Below are 25,804 nucleotides of genomic sequence, written 5' to 3' on the forward strand. Positions count from 1 at the left end.
TCTAATTTTTCCAATCATCAAGCTTTTAAATAAAAAGATTACGTATCTAAAATCACATTGTATCTATTAGATTAACACATATGTATAACAGATACAAATTTTCATATTTCCAAATTTTCCAATTATTAAATTTCTAAATGAGAATATTGAAAAGTTCTTAAATTAGAAAATTTGGAAGTTAACTTACTATAAGTAAATTTGCAGATTACCAACTCTGAAATCATGCAGATTCCCCATTTCTAATTTACTGCATTCCCTCCATTTCTACATTTTCCACAGTTTCTACATTTCTCCATTTCCCACAGTTTCTACATATCTAAATACCTTATACCTGCACATTAAATTGTGCAAACCGTGTAAAATGTGCATTTTGAAATTACCAACTTACAAATTTAAAAAACTTGATCATACATCAAAATACACCTACATCACCACGTATCTAAATTTGAAATTTGCCAATTACATAAAAATTCAAACATCTAAATATATAAAATCCTTTTAAATTTCAAATTGTTCCCACATTTCAAATTTCCTAAATATATAAAATCCTTTTAAATTTCGAATTGTAGAAAATTGTTTAATACTGCCCAGAGATAATTTCTCGTGTCGATGATCTGGAAGGGAAGAACAGAGGAGAGAATAAACGCGTGAAACGTTAGACCCTCCGGAATTTTCGGTCGTCGAACCAACGGATAATGGATTTCGCTCGCAAAATATTCCTTTGTTCTCATAGAGCAGATTGGTGACGGGATTCACGAAAAGTCGAAGGGCAGAACGTGATTCGGTTGCACGGGTTTACTTCCGTTAACGCGTTTCCTTTATCGCCGCGTCCCTCGTCATTCTGTCAGTTGACCTCGGTGAAACGGATTTCTGCCAGAATGTTCCAAGTAACGTAATCCTGTACTGCTTGCGAGCTTTTTAAATTCACTTGAAGAGTCAACTCTTGTGACAAACAATTCAGGATTAATTTTTTGTACCTCAAAAATTCAAATCCTCCGGTATTTATCTTTTCGGTCAGGAGAGACAAAATGTTTCCAAAAATTTCGTAATTCTAGTAGTTTTAAAAAGCAATATTTTGTCGTACTTTTCAGAGATATTCTTTAGACTATACTTGAGTATAGAGATTTTGCAATTTCGCTCTAAAAACTTTTTTAAAAATGTTTCTATACGGTTTCGTTCGTTGTGTTTTAAAAAGTTTTCAAAGCGAAATTACGAAATCTCTATACGACTCTCGAGTATAGTCTAAAGAATGTCTCTGAAAAAAGTACGACAAAATATCGCTTTTTGAAACTACTAAAATTACGAAATTTTGCACATTTTTGGGAATCATCTTGTCTCTGACCAAAACAAGATAAACAAGTACCGCCGAAGCGTATCAGCTTTCCGGAGGTTCCGAAAGTTAGTCCTGAGTTTGTTTGTCACCAGATATTGCCATTAATCAGTTCCCCTTATTCCGTCAAAAGATTCCTGTTATCACACCAAGAGATTCCTGTTTTTAAGAGGACTTCCTGATAAGAAGTTGTTTTTCCGTCAAGAGTCTTTTCCACAGGAATTAAAAATGGATAGAGAGTATTCGATTTCGGTTACGAATAAAATTTTGTTGGTTTCATTATTTATTCGTTTCTTGATTTAGAAATCGACGATATACAATACACAGTATGAATTACCAGCGGCAATAAACGGCGATACAATCGCGAGTCGTCACATGAAAATTCGACGATTCGTTAATTCCGGATTTGCCATCACCATCGATGTTAAACCTAGGATTTGTAATGTATCGAGTCATCTGAATTTAGGTATTTGCCGATTCGGGATTTAGAAATGAGTCTTTAAATTTTTAATTTGGGTATTTAGAAATTTATAGAGGACTATTTAGGAATTTCAGCTGATATGGGAATTTAGAAATTTATACCGTAGCTAATAAATGATTGCGTTTATATTTAATCAATTTTATTAATTTAAAAATTTTGGAAGAGAAATGGTGTTAGTAAAATTTCACGTGATCGATCAAAGATATCGATCGACTATGCCAATATTTATTTAAATTATAGGTAAAATTCAGGGCTACTGTTGTGCTATCCTGGGAAAATCTTTACTTCATTAAATAAATACATACAATATGGAGGTATGAAAATTTAGAAATTTATGACTCAGTATGCAAATTTAGAAATTTGTACACAGGAATGGAAATTTAGAAATTTGTACCTGAGTATGAAAATTTAGAAGTTTGTGGCTCAATATAAAAATTTAGAAATTTGTACACAAGAATGGAAATTTAGAAATTTGTACCTGAGTATGAAAATTTAGAAATTTGTGGTTCAATATAAAAATTTAGAAATTTGTACACAAGAATGGAAATTTAGAAATTTGTACCTGAGTATGAAAATTTAGAAATTTAGGACCGGTCTTCAGCAGTTCAAAAACGTGATCCGTCATAACAATAATGTTGTTAAAAATTAATATTGCAGGTAATCGAAATAAATTTTTATTAAAACCTTCATATGGGGTTTTTGTGCATAACAAAATAAATAAGGGATAATACGTAAATTAGCTTAAGTATATTGATATACATTTAGCGATCTTTGGTTGTATAAATTATAATCGATATTGAACTGAAAACTCCTGGTATAAATAAGATTCATGTTTGACACATTTGAAGTGTAACTTGCGTCAGGAATCTGACTCGACGTTATAAGCAAAGGGGTTAATATTGTAGATGCGAATAGCTGGTTCTGACTGACGCACCTAACACGGAAATTATACTGCTAGGATTCATTGTTAAATTCAAATAAATAATTTATAATAAATTTAATAATTTACGTTATTAAATTAACCCCCTGCAGTTTAGTGGCGAGACTAATTCGTGAGGGAATTCAAATTATTAAATTTAATAATTATTAAATTATCAATTACCAAATTACAGTAATTTAAGTCATTAAATATAATAATTAAATAATTTGGGAGTTTGAGCTGGGAAGGTTTATTGTTTAGTTATTTAAGAATTAAAGAAGGAGAAGATTGTGGTTTGGTAATTTAAGAATTAGGGTTATTTAAGTTTCTAAAAGTTTATCTCTTCAAGTTTCTATTCAATTTATCTTTTAAGCTTCTATAAATTTACTTCTATCTATTAAAAATTTGAAAATAAAAGCTTGTGAAATTTATATTGAGAAACTTGTGGAGTCATAATTCAGAAATTTAAACTTGAAAATTTGAAAGTTTTTAAATTTGAAGCTCTGAATAATTTAAACTTTAAATTATTGAATGGTCAAATTTAAATTATTGTAATGTGGTAATTCGAGTGCTAGACTTGGGAAAGTTCGTGTTTTGCTTATTTTATAATTAGGGGTGGAAAAGTTTGTAGTTTAATAATTTAAGAATGAAGATTGAACAAGTTCGTAATTTTGTATCTTAGATAAATAAAGACTTAGAGAGATTTGATGATTTAGGAGTTCAACTCGAAAAATTTGTGCAGCCATAATTCAGAAATTTAAATTTTTAACTTTCAAAACTTAAAAATTTGAAAGATTGGAAAATTAAAACTTCGAATAATTTAAACTATTAAATGTTTAAATATAAATTATTGTAACGTAGTAATTCGGGGGTTAGGTTTGCAAAAGCTCATGGTTTGCTTATTTTAGAATTAGGGGTGGAAAAGTTTGTACCTTAATAACTTGAGAATCAAGATTGAACAAGTTCATAATTTGCTATCTCAGAAATTCAAAAATGAAGATTTATTGTCTATATTTGGTAATCTAGGAATTCAGCCACAATTCAGAAATTTCAAAAGTTGAAATTCAAAAATTTAACACCGTGAATAATTATTAAACGATCCAGTAAAAATGATCGTAAAACAGCAGTCAAAGTGTGAAATCGAAAGATCATAGCGCAGGCTCGCAACCGTGCAACCGTGCAGAATTAATCTATCGAGCAAGATCGAACGACCGTTAACCGTTTGATAAATTCTACGAAAGCGAAGAAAAACAAAAGTATTTTCGCTCAGCTGCTCTGCGAGTAAGAGCAGCAGTAGGTTTCGTGGAGTTGGACGTCGATGGCTGCTTCTGACAGGTTAGCTGGTGGTTATTCGGTCAGGCGATACGGGTATTGCTTATTGGAACGTACGCGTTCCCTTTTTCTCTTGACCAAGCACGCGTGCGCTGTCAATTTACGTAACTTTGATATAGCCGAAAACCGATGAAATTTCATCCGGAGATACGTTCAACGTTTCCACCGTTTGTTTTCTTCGTTTTGCGCTTTACGCGAAATATGCTTTCGCGCGATTTATTTCGCGACGTGAAAGAAACAGACGTCGTCCACCACGAACCAGAGGATTCGTGGCTTTTTCGTCAAGCTTTTATTTTGACGGGGGATACGAAGTGCTTTACGACCCGAATTCTGATTTCAGAGACGGATATGTGGACGAATAATCGGGTCCGAGCTCTCTGCTGGGATTAGGTAATCGGATACGATGCTTGCCGTGTACAATATGGCGGATGTTTGCGCGGAAGTTGGGAATTTGTAAGTTTGGGAATTTGAGAAATAAGGCGTCAGTTTTTAGGGTGGGAGCTTGAGGAACTGGGCAGAGTGGAAATTTAGTAATTTGGGGATAAGGGTTGGATAAGTTTTCAGTTTAATAATTTCATAATTCAGAAATTTAAATCTGAGAACAAAACTTGAAAGTTTAGAAATTTGAAGATCTGAATAATTTAAACTATTAATTGATTAAATTTAAATTATTGTAATTTGGAAGTTAGGGTTGTATAAGTTATTTCAGTTCTTTAAGTTAGGGTTGTATAAGTATACCGAATTAACCTCAATACAAAAAGAAACTTCCATATTCGCGTATTTAGCGTCTAATTATATACAAACAAATTAGTCCATCTTTAAATAAAATACCGATAGTATTCCTCTCATATTTTCACAAATATTTGAAACCCCAAATTTCACTTTTATTAATCCGAAAGAAATCCGAGTACATTCTGCAGGCGTTTTGACGTAACGCGACATGCATAATAAGTAGGTCATGTAACTAAACGCTACCAACACTCTAGAGAGTACAACGCATTCGAAATATCTTGTACAATTTTATTACTTTTGTTACTTTTATCGCTGTAGAGAAAATAAGGTAAATCTGGTTCTCTTTGCTTGCAGATAGCTAACCAGTGTCCCGAAGCGTTATAGCGAAAGAGGCTGATTCTCATGGCAGCGCGGAAACTCGCAGCCCTCTTCACCTCGGTTCTGCAGCTTTGCTCATGTAAGTGACTTTTCTTATCGTCGGAATTTCTACGGAATTTCTTTCTTTGTCTTTGAGATTTGATAACCGCTGCGAAAATATAGCTTTAACACTGAAATTATCAAAGGTCGTTTCAACCATTCAGTGTCTTCTTGAATTGTAAAATTTATTGTGATGATTTTCTTTGAATTTCTTTTTTCAACTTATTGCAAATTCCTTTTCTTATTATTTTTGTAATGCTTTCATTTTAATTTCTTTTTTAAATTTAATAGAGTGTAATGTTTCTTTTGTTACATTTGTTGTAATTCTTTTCATTAAATTTCTTTTTTTTGAACTTACTGTAAATTAATTTTATTTTTATTGTGATGCTTCTCTTGAAATTGTGTTGATTTTTTATTTAAATCATTAACATCAGTATTCATATTTTTTAAGGTTAAGAATTAATGTGTGTATTTATTTTTCTCAAGTTAATTAATTTTTCTCAAGATTAAAAATTAATACATGTAGTCATTTTTTATTGAGATTAAGAATATATATATTCATTTTTTATAAAAATGAAGAATGTATATATTGATTTAAGTTTTATCGATATTTTGAAATATATTATTCACTGTTAGGTCTCTCCAGAAATTAAATTTCGTATTGATGTCAATTGTATTTTATTCTTGATACTACAAGATGACAGAAGTGTCGATATTTTAAAGATTCAAAAGTGACCTCTTATTCAAAAAATGCGATTATAAGAACATTTAATAAATTAATGTTTTATATCACATTGGAGCAGTCGAAATTTTGATTAAATAATATTTTTATTTTAACAAATTTTACCAAATATTTTCACAATGTTTTATTTTATTTATTATTTATAATTTCAGGTAGTCAATATGATTATTTCTAACTGATATTTTTAATGATACAAGACAAACTTTTCATAAATTAAAGCAAATTTTTGAGAGTACAAGACAAATTGTAAATAATGCATGATAAATTTTTTATTAATGTAAGACAATGTCTTAATAATATAAGACAAATACTAAATAAAATAGCACAAATTTTCAATATTATTAAAGAAAAATTTTTACAATGTAAGTCAAGCTCTTATTAATATAAAACATACTCTTAATAATATAAGACAAATCCTTCATAACATAAAACAAATTCTCAATAATACAAAAACTAACTATAACAATATGAAATAACACCTGAATACTATAAAACAAATTTTTAATAATGTAAGATAAATTCTTAATAAGCGATAAATTCAAATAAAACTCACCCCTATACAAACAACACAACAAATCATAAATAAGCACATTTTCCCAACATCCAAGCTGTTACACAAATTCCTCCGTTATTTGAACTAAACATAAATAACTAAACAAACAATTTAAACAAATAATACTTCCATGCAGTAAAAAAAAAAACGAAAAAAAATTGTAAACAGTAAAATGTGGATTATCATAGTGGGATGCTGTATAACGTCGTACCTGCGGGTTCAATAAATAATCGTGAGTTTGTTCCGTTTACGGAGCTCGTAAACGATATATTCGCGAGTATCCCATATATAGCCGGTGGCTAGGATCCGTATATTTACGGAAAAGATTCCGTGGCTCGTAGATGCGTGATGCAACTTCCATACTTTGTCTTTTCCCGAGTGCCGAGCCAATCTTTGCTTTCTAGTAGCGGAATCCGTGGAATTTTCCGAGTTAGCACGGAGCTTCTGTGATCTGAAAAGCCGGATAGATATTTGACCTACTCGCCAGCACGGAAGTAGACGTAATTTCCTCGTCGCGTGGTCCCTCGTTGTCGGCCAAAGGTAATCTCGACCCTTTCAGAAAACTCTGCTCATGAAGCTCGATTCTTTTTCCTTTTCTCAATCCGATACGATACGCAAATACGGCGACGCTTGTTTCGGCCTTTTTCGTTCGACGCTTGTTTGTTTCCTTTTCTCAATTTGGCGGTTCAATTTTTTCCCGATGCTTTTAAATCGATCGGGGAAAATATGAACCTCACCGGTCCTCGCCTCTGCCTCTCAGATTTATTCGATCGTAAAAGCTCGGGGGGCAGGGAAACTTTACTACTATTTTATTCGGGTGTTGTTATTTTTTATTTGGATGGGGATGAATTAGAATTTCGTGATGGAAGTGTTGGGTTTCTGATATGGAAACAAGGTGTGGCTTGAGGAACTTTAAGAGGAGTCTTGATTCTTTGAATCGTTTGGGGATTTAGAAATTTAGAACTCTGGAAATTTGGGGATTTTAAAATTTAGTCTGTTGGGAATTAGGATTTGGAGGATTTGGGATTTGGGGTATTTGGGATTTGGGGTATTTGGGATTTGGGGTATTTGGGATTTGGGGTATTTGGGATTTGGGGTATTTGGGATTTGGGGTATTTGGGATTTGGGGTATTTGGGATTTGGGGTATTTGGGATTTGGGGTATTTGGGATTTGGGGTATTTGGGATTTGGGGTATTTGGGATTTGGGGTATTTGGGATTTGGGGTATTTGGGATTTGGGGTATTTGGGATATGGGGTATTTGGGATTTGTGGAATTTGGGATTTGTGGAATTTGGGATTTGTGGAATTTGGGATTTGTGGAATTTGGGATTTGTGGAATTTGGGATTTGTGGAATTTGGGATTTGTGGAATTGAGGATTTATGGAATTGGGGATTTGTGGAATTTGGGATTTGTGGAATTGAGAATTTATGGAATTGGGGATTTGTGGAATTTGGAATTTGTGGAATATGAAATTTGTGGAATTGAGAATTTGTGGAATTGGGGATTTGTGGAATTTGAGATTTGTGGAATTTGGGATTTGTGGAATTGAGGATTTATGGAATTGGGGATTTGTGGAATTTGGGATTTGTGGAATTGAGGATTTATGGAATTGGGGATTTGTGGAATTTGGAATTTGTGGAATTGGGGATTTGTGGAATTGAGGATTTGTGGAATTGGAGATTTGTGGAATTTGGAATTTGTGGAATTTAGGATTTTGGGAAAATGAAATCTGAGGAATTTGCAATGTGGGGAAACAAGAGGGAATACTCGAACTTTGCTACTATTTTATTCGTGTATTATTTTTTATTTGGATGCGGATGAATTAGAATTTCGTGATGGAGGTCTTGGGTTTCTGATGTGGAAACAAGGTGTGCGAGGTTCTTGATAAGTGAGACCTTATTCTATTTGAATATTGAAAATAGGAAAAGCTCTTTTATCCTGAAAACTATAAACTTTATTTTAAGAGGACTCAAAATAGTGCAAAGAATTAAAGAAAGAAACTGTGTTTATACTGTGTTCATCACCATGGTCTTTGATGATAAAGAGTCTCACCATCAGACTTATACGTTATACTATAAAATTAACCTTCTGTATTATATTTTGATTTTCTTCAGGTCAAATAACTCCAGAACCACTGCCAGAATTTTTAGCTCCTTTGGAGAACCACACGGTGATTCAGGGTCGCGACGTATTCTTTACCTGCGTCGTTAATCATTTACAGTCGTATAAGGTAAGATTGTTAAATAACTTTATATACAATAATCCTTTACGGTACACGTGAAATGGTTTATTGTGGATATATTAAGTTGATACATACAAAACTTCTAATCCAAAATTGACAGACATGTTGATCACATAGAATTATTATAAAACAGCATTTATTCTATTTAATAATAAAGATAAATTCTATTAGAATCTTTAACATTCAGTATCTATTAGTTTATTGACCATTTACTTTCAAAACTCTGTGCATATAGACACATATTGTAATAACATTTTACTGATTTTTTTACTGGAAAATAATGAGTCTTTAATTAACCAAATACTGATTTAAGGATTTATTAAATAAAGTTTGTTTAACTATTTTTTAATATTCATTCATATTTGCCTCGAATTTTTACTGATTTTTTAACTGGAAAATAGAAGATATTCAGTTAGGCAAATATTGGTTGCCGAACATTCAAATATTTTTGTGTAAATAAATTTTTTGATCGAGTCGTTGGTTCTATTGCGACCTGTGAGGTTCTACTTTTATTTTAGGTCGCTTGGATAAAATCCGATTCCCGAGCGATCTTGGCAATTCACACTCACTTGGTGGCACATAATCCACGACTGTCCGTCACGCATAATGGACACAACACGTGGAAATTGCACGTGTCGAACGTTCAAAAGAACGATTCCGGTGCTTACATGTGCCAGGTGAACACGGAACCCATGCGTAGTCAGGTAAATATCGATAAATAATTATTTATGTTTAACACTTTGCACTCCTATGTCGTGCGTGGTTCGATATTTCTGTTGGACTTTATAAGTAATTTAGAAAAATAGATTGGTTGAATATACACATTTTCACTTCTGTAAGTCGAGTTATATGTTAATAAAAATATCATGTAATACGTGTTTTGAATTCTTGATAAATGTTGTAAATTGAAAAGTTCGTAGGTAAAAATTAAGGAGTGCAAAGGGTTAAGTTATTGGATGTAACACGTGACTTATATCGATAAATAAAATGATATGTAAAGTATGATTGAACTGTTTGACTTTTAGAACGGTTATATGGAAGTCGTGATACCGCCAGATATCATGGACGATGAGTCTGCGGAGGGAATGGTGACCCATGAAGGTGGAAATGTGAGGTTAAGGTGCGTCGCGACTGGTTCACCGAAACCTACCGTCACGTGGAAAAGAGAAGATGGTCGGAACATTACTCTTAGAGAAGATGGACAAAAACGATGTAAGATACACCATTGTCTACTAGTCTTTTGTTAATCTACGTTTTCTACAATTAAGTGGACCATTCTTAAAAAATTAAATATGGCGGAAATTCAGCCATCTTTCTATTTTTCATGATTTCAAGTTTTCGAGCATTCGACTGTTTACATCTTTTGAATTATAATATTCAAGTTTTTAAGGACTTATATATTTTGAAAACTGCAAATTTTAGAATATACAAACATACAGATTTACAAATTTTTAATTTATGACTTATACAGTTCAGTTTCTCCAAATTAGAACTTAACAGATTTTTAGACTTTCGAGTTATCGAATTGAGAAAAATAGAAATGTATAAATTTGCAAACCCTCAAATGCAGCATATTAGAAGCTCTCTATAACAGCCATCGTCGAATTAAACGACGTATATCAGGAATGTACATCGTTTAAAAATAAGAAAAGTGCAGAAATAAAGAACAGAACGACTACTAACCGTATAATATTTAATTTTCCAGCGTTAAAAACTTACGTGGGAGAAACTCTTGAATTGTCCGGAGTCCTTCGACAAGAAATGGGCACGTATCTCTGCATAGCCAGCAACAACGTACCTCCGACCGTCATTAAACGTTATTCCGTCGACGTTCATTGTACGTATACGTATAAATTCCTTGGAAATTTGCTGTTCTTATGTACGAGATGCACGTAAAAATTTCAAAGAACGTATAGATTGTAAGACAATAGTAATGCATTATTGTGGACATAATTATTGAAATTATACTTACTGTTTCGATCCAATGTGATATACAGTCCCCAGCCATCGAATTAGCACCACTATTTTCAGCATTTTTCGCGTTTTCCGTAAAATTAAAAGGCCTGTTAACTTATTAGCTACCATGATACACTACTACTGTACATAACATTATTAACACACGTTAATATCTTGTATTTCCACCCTTTGCTTTGGTCACAGCTTCCGGCATGCTCTGTATACATCACATGCCTTATATCTTCATTATTTTCCCAAATATCTATAATTCTTTTCAATTCAGATAATGTGGTTGGAGAGTTGTAAACTAGTCTTTTGAGTAGGCAGACATTTTCTATGGCATTCAAATTTCACCTGACGCGCTATCGATACTCGAGCCTAACGTAAACGCTCGCACGACCCTTAATCGCTCGTCACCCACACAATTTATTATCACGATAACAAATCGCTATGTATATGTTATCAACGTATTTAATAATAATTTTGCATGACCTAAGACAATTTTCCATATACGACATAATGTTATAGCCATAAAAGTAAAATTTTCTGCGGTCCTTCGATGGCCAGGGACTGTAGAAAGTGTATCAGCTTCGGTCCAATGTACATAGGAAATATATCTGTTTCAGTCCAATGTAATATAAAAAATTTATCCGCTTCAGTCCATCACATTATAAAAAATGTATCTGTTTCTGTCTAATGTAATGTTCAGAATGTACCTGTTTCTGTCCAATGTAATATTCAGAATGTACCTGTTTCAGTCCAACCTGTTATAAAAGTAACGAATCAACTGGTCGCAGCACCGATAGACAGCGACGTTGTCCTTCAGTGTCACGTTGAAGCATCTCCACAAGCGATGAACACGTGGTACAGAAATACAGGTAATTAATAATTACAGAAGCCCCACGAATTATATTATTCACAAGAATAATTACGAATGAAAATGAGAATGAAAATAAAAATTGAGAAGTTGAATTGAGAATAAAAATGAAATGAAATGAAATGAAATTGATCACGAATTCGTTTACGAAACACAGAAAAAAATGTGTAGAATCGTTTGGAGATAAAATTGAAGAATAACATTGAAGAAGTATATAAATAATACGATTACTTTGTTTCGAATTTCAGGGGAAAAATTGCTACCAAGCGAGAAATACACGATATCGGAATACCCATTAAACGATTATTCGTTGCTGATGAATCTTACCGTGAATTCCTTGGAAAAAAGAGACCTTGGAGAATACTTTTGCTCGTCCGCCAATGCACTTGGGAAAGCTGATGGTGTTGTACGTTTGCAAGGTAAATATATCTTACAAATTTTATTGTTAATTTATGTGCGAATGTTATTAAATTAAATTTAGATTAAATTTCTGAATTCATGAATTCTAATGTTTCTAGATTTTATATTCTTAATATTCTGAATGTTTAAGTTTTCACATTTCTAAATTTCTACACTTCCAAATTACCACTCTTCCAAATTTTCATATTTCCCATTTTCTACATTTTCCAATTCCCAAATTTCACATTTCCAGCTTTCTCAATTCTCATATTTCCCAACTCCCAAATTTCCCAATTTCCACATTTTCCAATTCCCAAATTTCACATTTCCAACTTTCTCAATTTCCATATTTTCTAATTTCTAAATTTCCCAATTTCCACATTTCCTAATTTCTAAATTTCCAAATTCTCACATCTCTCAATTTCTGTTTCCAAATTTCTACATTACTAAATTTTAATAATTCCAAATTATTCAGTCCTAAAATATGAAAATTTCCTACCCTCGAAACTTCTAAACTACCAAACTCTTAAATTCCAAATTTCCCAAATCCTGAAGTCCCCAAAATTCTAATATCCTTCATTCCTAAATTCTTAATTCCTCAAATTCCTTAAATTTAGAATTAAAATTCTCAAATCCTGCACATCTCACAAATCTCCACATCCACAAATTGCCAAATGTTTCAATTTTCCCATTTCTTTCCCCCAGTCGCAATTTTCTCTCAATCCCCTCAATATACAAACCTACACATACACATGTACTTCGTATCCATCAGTTTAAAATAACTCATACATTTTATTGTTTAGAGCTTCATCTCGTGGCGAAATCGACTCCCAGCAGCTTCGTAAAAAATATCGACGTGAAACCACGAAAGAAATCCGTGCCGAAGGGGAAGAAGAAGAACAGCAACAGCAGGAGAATACACGGGAACGCTTTCGACGAGTTCGATTCGTCCGGAAACGAGGATTTTAGTACCACGCAAATAATGACCGGAAGTACTTTCCAGGAAGGTCATGGAACGGAGAGGCCGTTGGTGTTGCCATCTTTGTCCCCACCTTGGGTGATCATAAACACCGCTAATTCCAAACATCATTCCACGTCGATCACGATACTTCTCTGCCAATTATTCTCAACCATGATATTTATCCTTTAAATCGTTAACCAAGATATTTTAACGACGAAAAGAATAAAGTAATGGTCGAACGCGAAGATTTTCGGACGTGAACCTAGTTGGTGTCGCTGTGGTCCTCGACGCCATTTTATGAACTCAAAAAAATGTCTATCATGTACAATTTCTTTACGTGTACAGAATTAACCTCAATAAGTTCAAAGGAAGACGATGCTTAATTCAGTAAATAAATAATTACTTATTTACATGATAACGATCAACAATAGAAGCAGAAAATAAATATTGAAAATAAAGGATAACGATAAAAGTAAAAATTGACAATGTGATTCGTCTTCATTATAAATATAAAAATATGAGAACATTCTTATTATATGATTAATATCATGAATACTTGACAGTAATTTGTTAAAATTGTTAAGTAAATTATTTTTTGTTAAATTCATTCCTTTATACTTATTGAATTATTGCTTATTGACTTATTGAATTTTATTGAATTTGTGTGACAAGAATTTTAAATAGTACTTGTTAGAAAACAAACTTTTATCAAATTCTGTGTGATTTATATGCTACTTCAAGTTGCATTAGGAAATATTTATATATCCAGTATAATATTTTGTTAGTTCTTTGAAGATGTTTTAATTTTTATTTATTTTTCTTTGAATACCTTTTATATAGAAACTTTATTGTCGAGGACCACTGTATGTTCGAAATTCTATGACAAATATCCTGGTATTTGATATTAACGAGAAAAATTCAACGAGAAACAAGTTCTCGTGGTTGGTACAATTTGAACGAGTTGTACATTCCAAATAGGTCTTCCTTTCCTTCGATTTAACTCGGTACAGTTATCGCGACGCGACCAATACGAAAATGTTTTCCTTAACGAGAAACGTTGTAAATACGGAAATGATATTAAGAAATTATCGCTCGCGTGAAAACTAGATTTAAAAATGGCCATGTGTATAGGTCTACGAACGATTCCGAATGAAATTCGAAAAACGTGTTTTCTTATCGTACAGTTCGCGAGAAAATGATAGAACATCCCCAATATTTTTATTTTGCTGTTTTATTTAATTTGATGTACAGAAATTTTAATTTTAATTTTACGAAGAGGTTATTACTGCCATTTTGTAAAGTCACTTTGTAACCATTTTGTGACCATTTTGTAGCAAATTTTTTGACTTATAAAATGAACAAATTAAGATAGGACAGGTTTGAAAATTTGTCTCATAACTTGAATGTGTTTATTACAATAGTTATTAAAAAATTATAATCTTATAGCACTATTTTGAACAAGATGTTACAACTGATAATTGTAGTTATAATAATGGCAATATTGTATTTAATATGATATTATAATGAATGATTGTAGTTATAATAATTATAATTGTATATATTTGTGCTTATAATTATTATAAAATTATAACTGTGTAATATTATATTAAACATGATATGATGAGTAATTATAATTATATCATAACAATTATAAACGACTACGTTTGTTTTTATGATTATAAAATTGTAACTGTATACTATTATATTTAATACAATATAAATAATAATTGTAATTATAATTAACAAACAGCAGTCATTACAACTGAATATTTATTCTTATAATTGCTATAAAATAACAACCTTGTAGTATTATATTTAACATAATATTGCAACTAATATTTATAATTATGAAAATTATAATAATTAACCACAATATTATATCAAATATAATACTATAAAATTAAATTATGAAATACAGAGAGGTGTCGATATAAATTTCCAAACCTGTTCTATTATTGCATTTAATTATAATTTCATATTGAATAATGTATAATTAACATTAATGTACAAGTATAATTATTATTAATTGGCAATTAATATTACCAGTTAAATATCCAACGATGTCCTATCATTTAATCGCTGATCAACTTAAAAATTATGAGAACGTTCTTGTTATATGTAACGAATATTGTACTTACGTTGTACGATGTACAGGTGTCGCGAGTAATATAAATAATACTATTACGATTTTCAAAAAGCGTGCCAACGCTGCATGATACAGAATAAGAACCTTCGAAACATTCGTGTTATCCCGCAACGTAATAGAAACCAAAAGTACAATGAAGTAACAATATACGTATATGGTAACCGATAAACGTAATTAAGACGCGAAATGGACCCACTCGTATCGGTATAACACGATACGTCTTTTAACGCTAGTTACGCTAGTTAAACAATCAACTATGTTCTGTAAAAACTAATTGATGTTTAAACAAAAAGATGTTTTTTTAACGTGGTCAAAAATTTCCTTTCTTTCTTGTATCAATTCATTCAATTGTAAATATTAGGTTGTATAAATAAATCGTCAATTTCAAAGGTGGAAAGTCACTTTAACAAATTTTTAAATTCAGAAATTTCTGAAATTCTTAAATTACCGAACTGTCTTTTTAAATTTCTAGTTAAATATTTGAAGTTATCATGTTTGTATACAGGGTATTGTAACGCTACTCACGATTTTTCTTCTACTTGTAGCCACCTTACGAAAAAAAGTTTAGAACAATATTTGTAGGGTATGAAGTGCACGATAGATATTAGTAAAGCAAATTTTGAAAACAGGTTGTTCTCTTGGCAAAGTCAAGAGAATGTTACGTGATGGAAGACGGCATACATTTTGAACACGTAATTAAATAAAGTGTATTTTTCTTACATTCTAGTCGCGTGTTTACATTCAGTAATCTCTTCAGAATCAAATAATGGTTACGCTACCAAAGTCAAAAGCTAAGTACTTCACATTTCCTCTTCCGCAAATCGAATAATACGTTACTAAAAATATCATGTAACATGTGTTTTAAATTCGTCTCGATGTCCTCTAAAGCTATGAATAAAAAAAATGTATGTTCCTTTTTAAAAAACTCAAGGTGACCTTGACTTTGCCAAGAGAACAAACTGTTTTCAAAATTTGCTTTACGAATATCTATCGTGCACTTCATACCCTACAAATATTGTTCTAAACTGTTTTTCGTAAGGTAGCTGCAAGTGATAGAAAAAACGTGAGTAGCGTTACAACCGTGTATCTTCATTTTCAAATTTGAACATTTGAAATTACCGTATATTTCCCAATTTCTGGATAGCCATGTTCGAATTTATCTCGATTTCTAAATTTCCAAATTTGAAATTATAGTATCTGTATATTCCTCGATTAGAGAATTCTCAAGTTACTAGAGGGCTGTTCGTGTTTGTATAAAAGTTTCGCAATACGTTTCGATTAGTGACGATATACGTATAATGGTAGTGGCGACAACGATAACGAAGAATACCGATTATCATCGAAACGATGGTTACCCTAACTTGTACTTGTTGAAATTGGTATGAAAGACACTGCTCGCGCGAACAATTTATTTTTGATCGTTCGTATCTCCGGTGTTATTGGGCTACGATTTCGCGCTTCCTCGATGATTGCATCATAAATTATAGGAATAATTTGAAAGGATTCATTAACCATAATTAGGATACGAAGTTACCATAATTCTGATTACCGAATGCGAGAATACTACGTAATTACGAATTTCGCTCGATCGAGAAAACGAATGACAATAAGTATAATACCTATGATAAAAAATCATGTTCGGTTCCAGTCTCGTTAGAAACATCTTACTAAATGCTTGTAACTCCATTGAGGTTTCTGATATTTTCAAGGATTGATGCAAAGAATGTTTTTACTGTAATCGTTTATATTGACACTATAATTTATTTTGATTTTTGTAATTGAGGATATTGAAAAAAATATTGATAGCATTGTACCATGGAAATTTTGTGAAAATACATTTAGGAAGTGTTATGTTAATGGAAATATGTTTAGGTGATTGGAAGTGAAACTTCTACTGCGATTTTCCAAATACTTAGATCTTTAACATACGTTTTCAAACTTTCAAATTTCTCAATTTGTATATTTCTACATTTCCCAATTCACAAATTTTCCATTTCCAGCTTTCCTAATTTCCACATTTTCCAATTTCCACATTTCCCATTTTCAACTTTCCCAATTTCCATATTTCCCATTTTCAACTTTTTCCAATTTCCTCATTTCCCATTTCCACATTTCCCATTTTCAACTTTCCCCATTTCCACATTTCCCCGTTTCCTCATTTCCCAATTTCTACGTTTCCCAATTTCTACATTTCCCAATTTCTACGTTTCCCCATTTCTACATTTCCCAATTTTCACATTTCCCAATTTCCACATTTCCCAATTTCCACATTTCCCAATTTCCACATTTCCCAATTTCCACATTTCCCAATTTCCACATTTCCCATTTCTAACTTTCCCAATTTCCACATTTCCTATTTCTAACTTTCCCAATTTCCATATTTGCTAATTCCCAAATTTCCCATTCCCAACTTTCCCAATTTCCACAGTCCTCAATTTTCAAATTTTCCAATTCCCAAATTTCCCATTTCCAACTTTTCCCATTTCCACATTTCCTAATTCCCAAATTTCCCATTCCCAACTCTCCCAATTTCTAAATTTCTCAATTTTCAAATTTTCCAATTCCCAAATTTCCCAACACCAAATTTCCCAATTCCAAAAATTTCAAACACCTCAAAAATCCACTTATACGCCTCCCCAAATATCTACCTGTCAGAAGTTTCACTTCCACCAAACACAACCGCAATTTTTTGTATACCTACACTTCATAAGCGACCCTGAACAAAAATACTAACAAGTCGACGAAAAGCTCTCATTACTTCAGTTTCTAAAAGCGAACCGAATTTTGTAGATTCTACGTATGATAGTTAGATAAAGAAGGTATATGGTACACCAGTACCTATTAGATATTCTTTTAATCGTTATGCTAAAACGCTTACTTACGATTACGTCGCTACGCTATCAAAATAACAAAAAAAAAATACTGAGGCCAATTTATGGACATAAAAAAAGAATGCGTATACGTGCAACGATACATATGAATCATATAGGACCATGTTTTGAGTATGTACATACGGTTGCGAAGAAAACGATACGCTGGGAGCGTGCGACGTGTAAATATAAAATATAGAGAAGCGAACGTTGACGTTGGCTAGGAGGAAGTGCTGAGATTAAGAAAAGAATGATTAGCTATTAAGTTGTGTGTACATGATACATATGTTATGACACGAGGTATGCAGTGGTCGAAAAGTATATCTGTGCTCTTTCGTAGTGTGACTTTTTCTAATGTTGTGACAAACGACTAGAAATTTTTTTAGTGTTTTTTGGTTTTTTGAATTTGTGGATCGACATCTTTGAGATCTTTCAGTTTCATATTTTTTGAACTTCTATATTTGTATATTCTATTGGATAAGTTTAAGTTTCAAATTTCTTAGGTTCTTGAAGTATTAAATTACTGAATGCACAAATTGTCAAAATTGTGAGGTTTCAGTTTCAGAATACCTAAATTCTCGAAAAACCTAATTCCTGAAAAATGGGAAATCCCGTAAATTCAATTTCCCAAATTCTCAAACTCCTAGATTCGCAAATGTCCAAATTCCTACAAACTCAGATTTCAAAAAATTTAAATTCTTAAGAGTCCAAATTTCCAGATTCTCAAGTTTTCATATATTCAAATTCCTAAAAATTCAACTTCCTCAAAGCACAAATTCTTTTCAAGTCACCAAATTTCTTCAATCGCAATTTCTACGAATTAAAAATTCCCCAAATTCCCTAGATCCTAAATTTCCTAGATCCTAACTTCCCAGACCCCAAATTACTTCGTTCCAAAACTTCCTAGTTCCAAAAGTCTCTAAATCTCAAATTCCCCAGATTCCAAATTTCATAGTTCCAAAATTTCCTATATCCCAAATTCTCCAGATGCCAAATTTCCTAGTTCCAAAATTCCCTATATCCCAAATTCCCCAGATTCCCAATTTCCTAGTTCCAAAATTTTCTAGATCCCAAATCCCCCAAATGCCAAATTCCCTAAATGTCAAATTTTCCAAATGCCAAATTCCCCAAATGCCAAATTCCCCAAATGCCAAATTTCTCAAATCCCAAATTCCCAAATTCCCAAATCCCAAATTCCCAAATCCCAAATTCCCAAATCCCAAATTCCCAAATCCCAAATTCCCCAAATCCCAAATACCCAAATCCCAAATACCCCAAATCCCAAATACCCCAAATTCCCAAATTCCCAAATTCCCAAATCCCAAATTCCCAAATCCCAAATACCCCAAATCCCAAATACCCCAAATCCCAAATACCCCAAATCCCAAATACCCCAAATCCCAAATTCCCAAATCCCAAATTCCCAAATGCCAAATTCCCAAATCCCAAATTCCCAAATCCCAAATTCCCAAATCCCAAATTCCCAAATCCCAAATTCCCAAATCCCCAATTCCCAATAGCCCAAATTTCTACAAATCCCAATTCCCAATAACCTAAATTTCAAAATCCCCAAATTCCCTAAGTTCCAAATTTCTAAATTCCGAAACGTTAAAATTCACTCGTCGTCTAATAAACTAAATTACTAAACTTCTATAAAAAGACCCCCTCCTAATAACTACAAATTAAATAATAGAGAATTATTCTATTTGAAAGAGTATGCAGATTCTTTTTTCGACCACTGTATGTATAGTCCGATAGAAACGTTAAACGAGACTACGTTTTGTATAATGTAACGTTAAGTGGTCTCGTAACGCGACGTATTGAAACTAAAGGTGTTTCCAGAAATTTGAGAACTCATTTTTATTTACTTTTTGAAATCAAGGAATTTAGAATGAAGAATTTAGTTTGAATTTGATCATTGATCATGAATCAGGATTGATTTTAAAATAACTCTTATTTGGTTTTGAAAAGTAAATAACAATGAGTGTTCAGAGTTTTGGAAAATGTCCTAAAAAACGAAATATTTAGTCACTCGTTAAATACTTATCTACGCGTAAGATATGGTATTAAAATCAAGCGAATGTAAACTTGCTCGTTCGTTAGACTTCTCACAACGAAAATTTTGACTCTATTTCCTTCGAAAGAAATAGATCATCGTCTATTTGTCTTGTATATCTTGAAATTTTGTATTTAATTATTATTTTACTTTAGGGGTAAATTATGTTTCTTGAAGAAACATGTGACCAAACGATTCTATTGTTTTACTTCGTTTAAAAGTAAATTTTGTTTAAAAAAGGTACCTTGGATATCATTTTACTATGTTTAAGGATAAATTATATTTTAAAACAGAACTTATTTTATTTAGAAGTAAATTATGTTTAAAAAAAAACGTGACCGAAAATTCGACTTATATGTACAAACAGCAATAATGGTGAATATAACTCTGTACGCGAATGGTTCTTCGACGAACGATCGTTTAGCTTTTATAAATCAAAAATATCAATGACTTATCGAAGTTATAAAAGAAGAAAATTATAAAAATGACGGATAACGCGTGATTAAGGAAATGTGGAAATTATGTATAGAATTAATTGCGGTTAAGAACGAGCGTATATGTACGATACTATTAACTTCAGACAATAAAATGTTATTATCGATGTTACTTTATCGCGTTTCAAGTTTCCCTCCATGGAAATAAAATGATCAACAAAAGATAAACTCGCGAGGAGTTTTTTAGGTCTCAAAACTTAAAATTTTGCAAATTGCAGTTCGATCGGTTCGTAAAAATTTGAGCCTCTGATTTGATGGTAAAACAGTCACAAGAAAATTTGGCGATCAATTTTTAACCATACTTAGGCAAATTCTAATTACCCTAAGGGTTTCTGTCTTATGTTCCGCCATCTAGCGGTAGAAGATGAGAACTAATTAAATTGCAGTTTCAAAAGTGTGTAGTTCACCCTGTTCGCTGGAGAGATGGCGCCACTTGTTCCTTTTTTTTTTTATTCAATCACTATTAATTTTATTAACTTAATTTACTATAATATACATTATAAAATCGAATGACATAATAGCAACAAATTTTCAGTTATTCCAGTATACACATACTTCATGCTTGATCAATTTATTCTAGTTGTTAATTACATATAAAAAATGTTCTTCACTCCTGAGCTACCGATCGAATTCGTTTAACAGCCTTCGTTCGCGACAAATCACGTTGTTTCTCTTCTTCGAGAGTTTCTTTTAAATTCTTGATATGACTCGGATAGTCTACTGCACTTGCGATAGAATCCAACTCCAATTTTTCAATGTGTGGTACCGCTTTGTGAACGTTACTCAACATACTTTTAAATAGTCCAACTTGCTTCGGTGTCAAAATTGAAATCACTATGCCAGTTTTTCCGGCGCGACCTGTTCTTCCAGCTCTGTGAATATATCCTTTAATGTGCTTAGGAAGGTCGTAAGATATGACCAACCCTACATCTGGAATGTCCATGCCTCTGGCTAGCGCATCTGAGCTTATAAGTCTGCAAATGTAATTAAATTTCATTAAACATTTGACAAAAAAATACCTAATGTGGATACAATAAAATAATTTGAATAATCTAGATGAAAATCATTTTGACATCCAAATAAACTAAGATAATAAAATAAATGTAAAGCCTGACACTTGATACTACGTACATTTGGATTTCACCGGTAATAAACTTTCCGAGTACGTTTTCACGTTCTTTGGGTTTGAGCTGTGCCGAAAGTGTCCCAACTGTTACATTCTTTACGGCTAACAACGACCCAAGTAGAATGGTTAACCTATGAGCGGATTCTCCAGAATTCGTGAATATTAGCGTCTTAATAATTGTGTTATTCCTTGTTAATAAATCATATAAAGCGAGAGGTTTGTACTCCATTGTACATTCTACTGCACGTTCTGTCAATCCTTCAGGACCTGTATAACGACCTATGTAATTACCCGCTTCTGTATCTAAATTGACGTCGTTATCGTTGTCTGTTACTAAAACGGTCGTAAACAGCACGGGTTGAAATAGTCGTAGATGACTCAGTTTCTTTGGATCTTGCGATAAGGTTGCACTGAACAGCAGTTTTTGCACGGGTGGTTTGCTATTTAAAAATGAATGTATAAAAAATGTAAAGTATGCATTTTCATAAGTTAACATAAAAATTTAGCAATAAAGGAAATGTAACCTGGAACGCATGTTGGAGAGCGTTAGTCGTGGAGTATGATTATGAGGTTCGGGAAGATAATCTATCCAGTCTGTAACCCGGTCTGCTTCGTCAATAACTAGAAATCGTAAATCGCTTAAAGAAAATTCTGGTGTTTTCAAAATGTGATCTATTAATCGGCCTGGCGTTGCGACAACTATATCCACTGCGGAAACACTTTCCCCTCTCGCATCTTAAATAAACAAATAAGTTGGAAATTAAATCTAGTATGCGATATTAGAATTTCTAAATTATACACATACTCGTTCTTAAAATGGTACTTTGTTCTTGTTGAAACGAAGATGCTCCAGAAAGCAAAGCAACTGTAAGGTTTGTGTGTGATGTATATGCAACCATCACCTTATAAACTTGTGCAGCTAGCTCTTGAACTGGCACAACAACCAAGCACCGTATCTTTGGCACTAACCGAGATTGTAATATGTGCACGATTGGTAAAACATACGCCAAAGTTTTACCTAAAAAGTAATCATAGTATTATAAATCAAATTTAATACTGTGAATATTAACAGGCATTGTTTGGTTCTGTCTAAGAAAGCTGTGGACTTTCTTTACTTTGTGTCCCTTCCTTTTAGATTAGTTATAATTATCCCATTTTGTTACAATCTATTTGAAGGGACAAAAGACAAAGCAGGAAAGCCCAAAGTTCTGTCATGCATCATTCTATGAGCTCATACCACTGCCTGTAGGAGCAGATACGCACGTATCTCTTAACCACCATCCCTGTTGTTTATCTTCATTGCACTTCAATAACCAAGATATCATACTAGCTTGAACAGGAAATAATTTATTGATACCATTTGTCTTTAAAATTTGAATAAGTTTAGTATCTAAAACAGAATTCAAGCTCTCCAAGCTTGGACCATCGTTTAAATCATTTGATATGATATTTGGATTAGCTAACCAGTCTGGTAATACTCTCTTAACTTCTTGCTTCTTCTTATCATGTTTAACCCCGAGCACCATAAAATCAGTTTTCTTCTCACTATTTACATTTACTGATTGATCATTTTGATTATCAATATTTGTTATTGCTAATTTTTCAACATCAGCTTCAATACTTTCACCATTTATGTCATTTTTGGTGTCATCAAGATTCCTTTCTTTCTTCTTTTTCTTTTTCTTCTTATGTGATTTTTGTGGACTCGAGGACTCGGTTTCAACATTATTCTCTTTACCACCTTCACTAATGCGAACATTTTCTACCACAGATTCATTTTCTACGGGAGATCCATTTTTTACTACAGATTCATTTCCTACCACAGATTCATTATCTACCTCCTTTTTCTTTTTCTTTCTTTTACAGTCACTTTTCTCTGCATCCTGCTCATTATCATCTTGTACAACGTTTTTCTTTTTAAGATTTCTTTCCCTTTTACGTTCTTCTATTCTTTTCAATAATTCTGATAAATGTTTATTTTCGGTTTTCGCCTCTGACTCTTTCTCTCCCTCATACCTATTAAAATATAAAATAACTATGAAAGTATGTGTAATAAAATTGTTTTGTAAATAAAATCATGATACTGTTTTTAAGTACTCAAAAGTACATATAATTTACGCATTAAGTTTACCTGTTTATTACGAATAAACTCATTTTATTGAATTATTTTTTGTACAACACTCACGTGTACATAATAAACATTTATAAGTTAGGTTAGCTGAGATTTGTTAGTTCGCGTATTCTGCCGCTCGATGACGTTACCTGCACCGTTCATATCGGAATTATCTTCCTATATTTTAATAATAAATAAATTAATAAGTATTCTTGAATTAACTAGGTCTGTTTGATTAGGCACTCCGCGCCTAACCTAACAATGTTGAGCGAGCGAGTAAATTTCACGCTAAAGCAAAAATAATCAAACGTGTCATCCGGTTGAATTGGTTGAGTGGTGCAGGAGAGAAGCGTGGACAAAAAAGTTGAAAAGTCAAGTACATAAGCGCGAGCAAATTCAATTTTGTATTAAAGTCTACGCGGATATGGTTTTTCGGTAATTATTACTTCATGGCATGCACGGGCGGCGCGTAGGAGGAATATACACGACAATGAGTATGCAAGATCGTTAATTACTCACTTTCTGAGCACAGTTTATGAACTTTTATGATTAAAGAATGGACAGCAATGCATTATTTACATGGTTCGATCATAAAAGTTCATAAATAATGTGCAGGTAATGAGTAATTAATTATTTTGTGTCAGCATTGCGATACGTACATGAGCCGCCTACGTCTATTCTACTGCACATGCAAAGTGCAATATTTCGGCACTTTGATGACGTAGTATGGTTCCTGAGGCATTTAGAAATAAATTTCTATTAGGGTTTGATACGTTTTGATGCGTAATAAAGCCAGAAAATCAATTTTTGTCGAATTTGGTCCAAAACGGTACAGGTGGCGCCATCTAGCGGCGAGCGGCGGAACTACAAAAAAACTAAAATTTCGATTTTCTCGAAAACTAGCAAATTTTCAGTACTTCTGAGGGTCAGAAATTGTTCTGTGACCTCTATAAAACTTATATAATGCCACAAGAGTCTCCTAAAAGCGCTAGAAAAAAAAATTAAAAAAAAGGTCAAAACATGGACTAAAAAATTGGCGTCCATCTAGCGGTGTAAGTTGGAACTACAAAAATATAAAAATGCGATTTTCTCGAATATCAGCGAACTTTGAGTACTTGTGAGGCTCAGAAAGTGTTATGTGATCGCATTGGAAGCAAAATAAAGCAATAAAAGTTTCCTAAAAGCATTAATAAAGAAAATAAAAAAAATGTCATTTTATAGAGAAAATTTGTGGCGCCATCTAGCGGCGAAACTGCGAACCAAACTAAAAAAACGTATGTCCGAACACGCAGAAACGATTCAAATAAAAATTGATTTTCTGAACCTAATAGGCAAAAAAGAGCATATCTAATTAAACAGAAATTGCTTTAAAATGTCTAAGGTATCATACTACGTCGTCAAAGTTCCGAAATATTACATTTTATATTTTTCCTTGACGCGTGTACAGGCATACGTTTTTTCAGTTTAGTTCGCAGTTTCGCCGCTAGATGGCGCCACAAATTTTCTCCATAAAATGACATTTTTTTTAGTTTCCTTATTAAAGCTTTTAGGAAGTTGTTGTTGCATTATTTTGCTTCTAATGCGACCACATAACACTTTCTAAGCCTCGGAAGTACTCAAAGTTCGCTAATCTTCGAGAAAATCGCATTTTTATGTTTTGTAGTTCCAACTTTCACCGCTAGATGGACGCCAATTTTTTAGTCCATGTTTGGACCTTTTTTTTAATTTTTTTTTCTAGCGCTTTTAGGAGATTCTTGTGGCATTATATAGGTCCTAGAGAGGTCACAGAACAATTTCTGACCCTCAGAAGTACTGAAAATTTGCTATTTTTCGAGAAAATCGAAATTTTAGTTTTTTGTAGTTCCGCCGCTCACCGCTAGATGGCGCCACCTGTACCGTTTTGTACCGAATTCTACAAAAATTGATTTCCTGGCTTTATTAGGCATCAAAACGCATCAAACCCTAATAGAAATTTGTTTCTAAATGCCTCAGGAACCATATTACGTCGTCAAAGTGCCGAAATATTCATTTTTTTATTTTCCTTATATTAGTGTTC

General features: G+C 32.6%; 2 protein-coding genes across 11 annotated transcripts in view; one reads left to right on the forward strand and one right to left on the reverse strand.

Moving 5' to 3' along the window:
* Nucleotides 1-20,621, forward strand: part of DIP-lambda (Dpr-interacting protein lambda) — a 126,163-nt gene extending 105,542 nt beyond the window's left edge. For 9 of the 10 annotated variants that reach the window (XM_076531444.1, XM_076531442.1, XM_076531441.1 and 6 more), the window contains 8 exons: nt 5,149-5,251; nt 8,623-8,738; nt 9,269-9,454; nt 9,776-9,962; nt 10,456-10,587; nt 11,465-11,584; nt 11,832-12,002; nt 12,786-20,621. In XM_076531444.1, coding sequence (XP_076387559.1) covers nt 5,197-5,251; nt 8,623-8,738; nt 9,269-9,454; nt 9,776-9,962; nt 10,456-10,587; nt 11,465-11,584; nt 11,832-12,002; nt 12,786-13,132 — 1,314 coding nt within the window. In that variant the 5' untranslated portion in view covers nt 5,149-5,196 and the 3' untranslated portion in view covers nt 13,133-20,621. Of the gene's footprint in view, nt 1-4,405; nt 4,516-5,148; nt 5,252-8,622; nt 8,739-9,268; nt 9,455-9,775; nt 9,963-10,455; nt 10,588-11,464; nt 11,585-11,831; nt 12,003-12,785 lie in introns of those variants that run through there. The other variant, XM_012279941.2, reaches the window with a different exon arrangement.
* Nucleotides 20,622-21,064: 443 nt separating this feature from the next.
* On the reverse strand, nt 21,065-24,208 carry Dbp73D (putative ATP-dependent RNA helicase Dbp73D). Its single transcript, XM_003700972.3, has 6 exons — nt 23,767-24,208; nt 22,873-23,651; nt 22,441-22,653; nt 22,160-22,370; nt 21,641-22,075; nt 21,065-21,483 (listed from the first exon to the last, which is right to left on the reverse strand). Exons 1-6 carry the CDS (start codon nt 23,787-23,789, stop codon nt 21,117-21,119), a joined length of 2,028 nt encoding a protein of 675 aa, XP_003701020.2. The 5' UTR covers nt 23,790-24,208; the 3' UTR covers nt 21,065-21,116.
* Nucleotides 24,209-25,804: the final 1,596 nt, after the last annotated feature.

Source organism: Megachile rotundata, chromosome 4, assembly GCF_050947335.1.
Source record: "Megachile rotundata isolate GNS110a chromosome 4, iyMegRotu1, whole genome shotgun sequence".
Lineage (NCBI taxonomy): Eukaryota > Metazoa > Arthropoda > Insecta > Hymenoptera > Megachilidae > Megachile > Megachile rotundata.

Coding starts and splice junctions, on each gene's coding strand:
- Dbp73D (XM_003700972.3), bottom strand. CDS start 23,789: ATGAGTTTATTCGTAATAAACAG. Junction 22,371..22,440: donor AAGTACCATTTTAAGAACGA/GTATGTGTATAA, acceptor TGTTTATTTAAG/ATGCGAGAGGGGAAAGTGTT. Junction 21,484..21,640: donor ATTACCGGTGAAATCCAAAT/GTACGTAGTATC, acceptor TTACATTTGCAG/ACTTATAAGCTCAGATGCGC.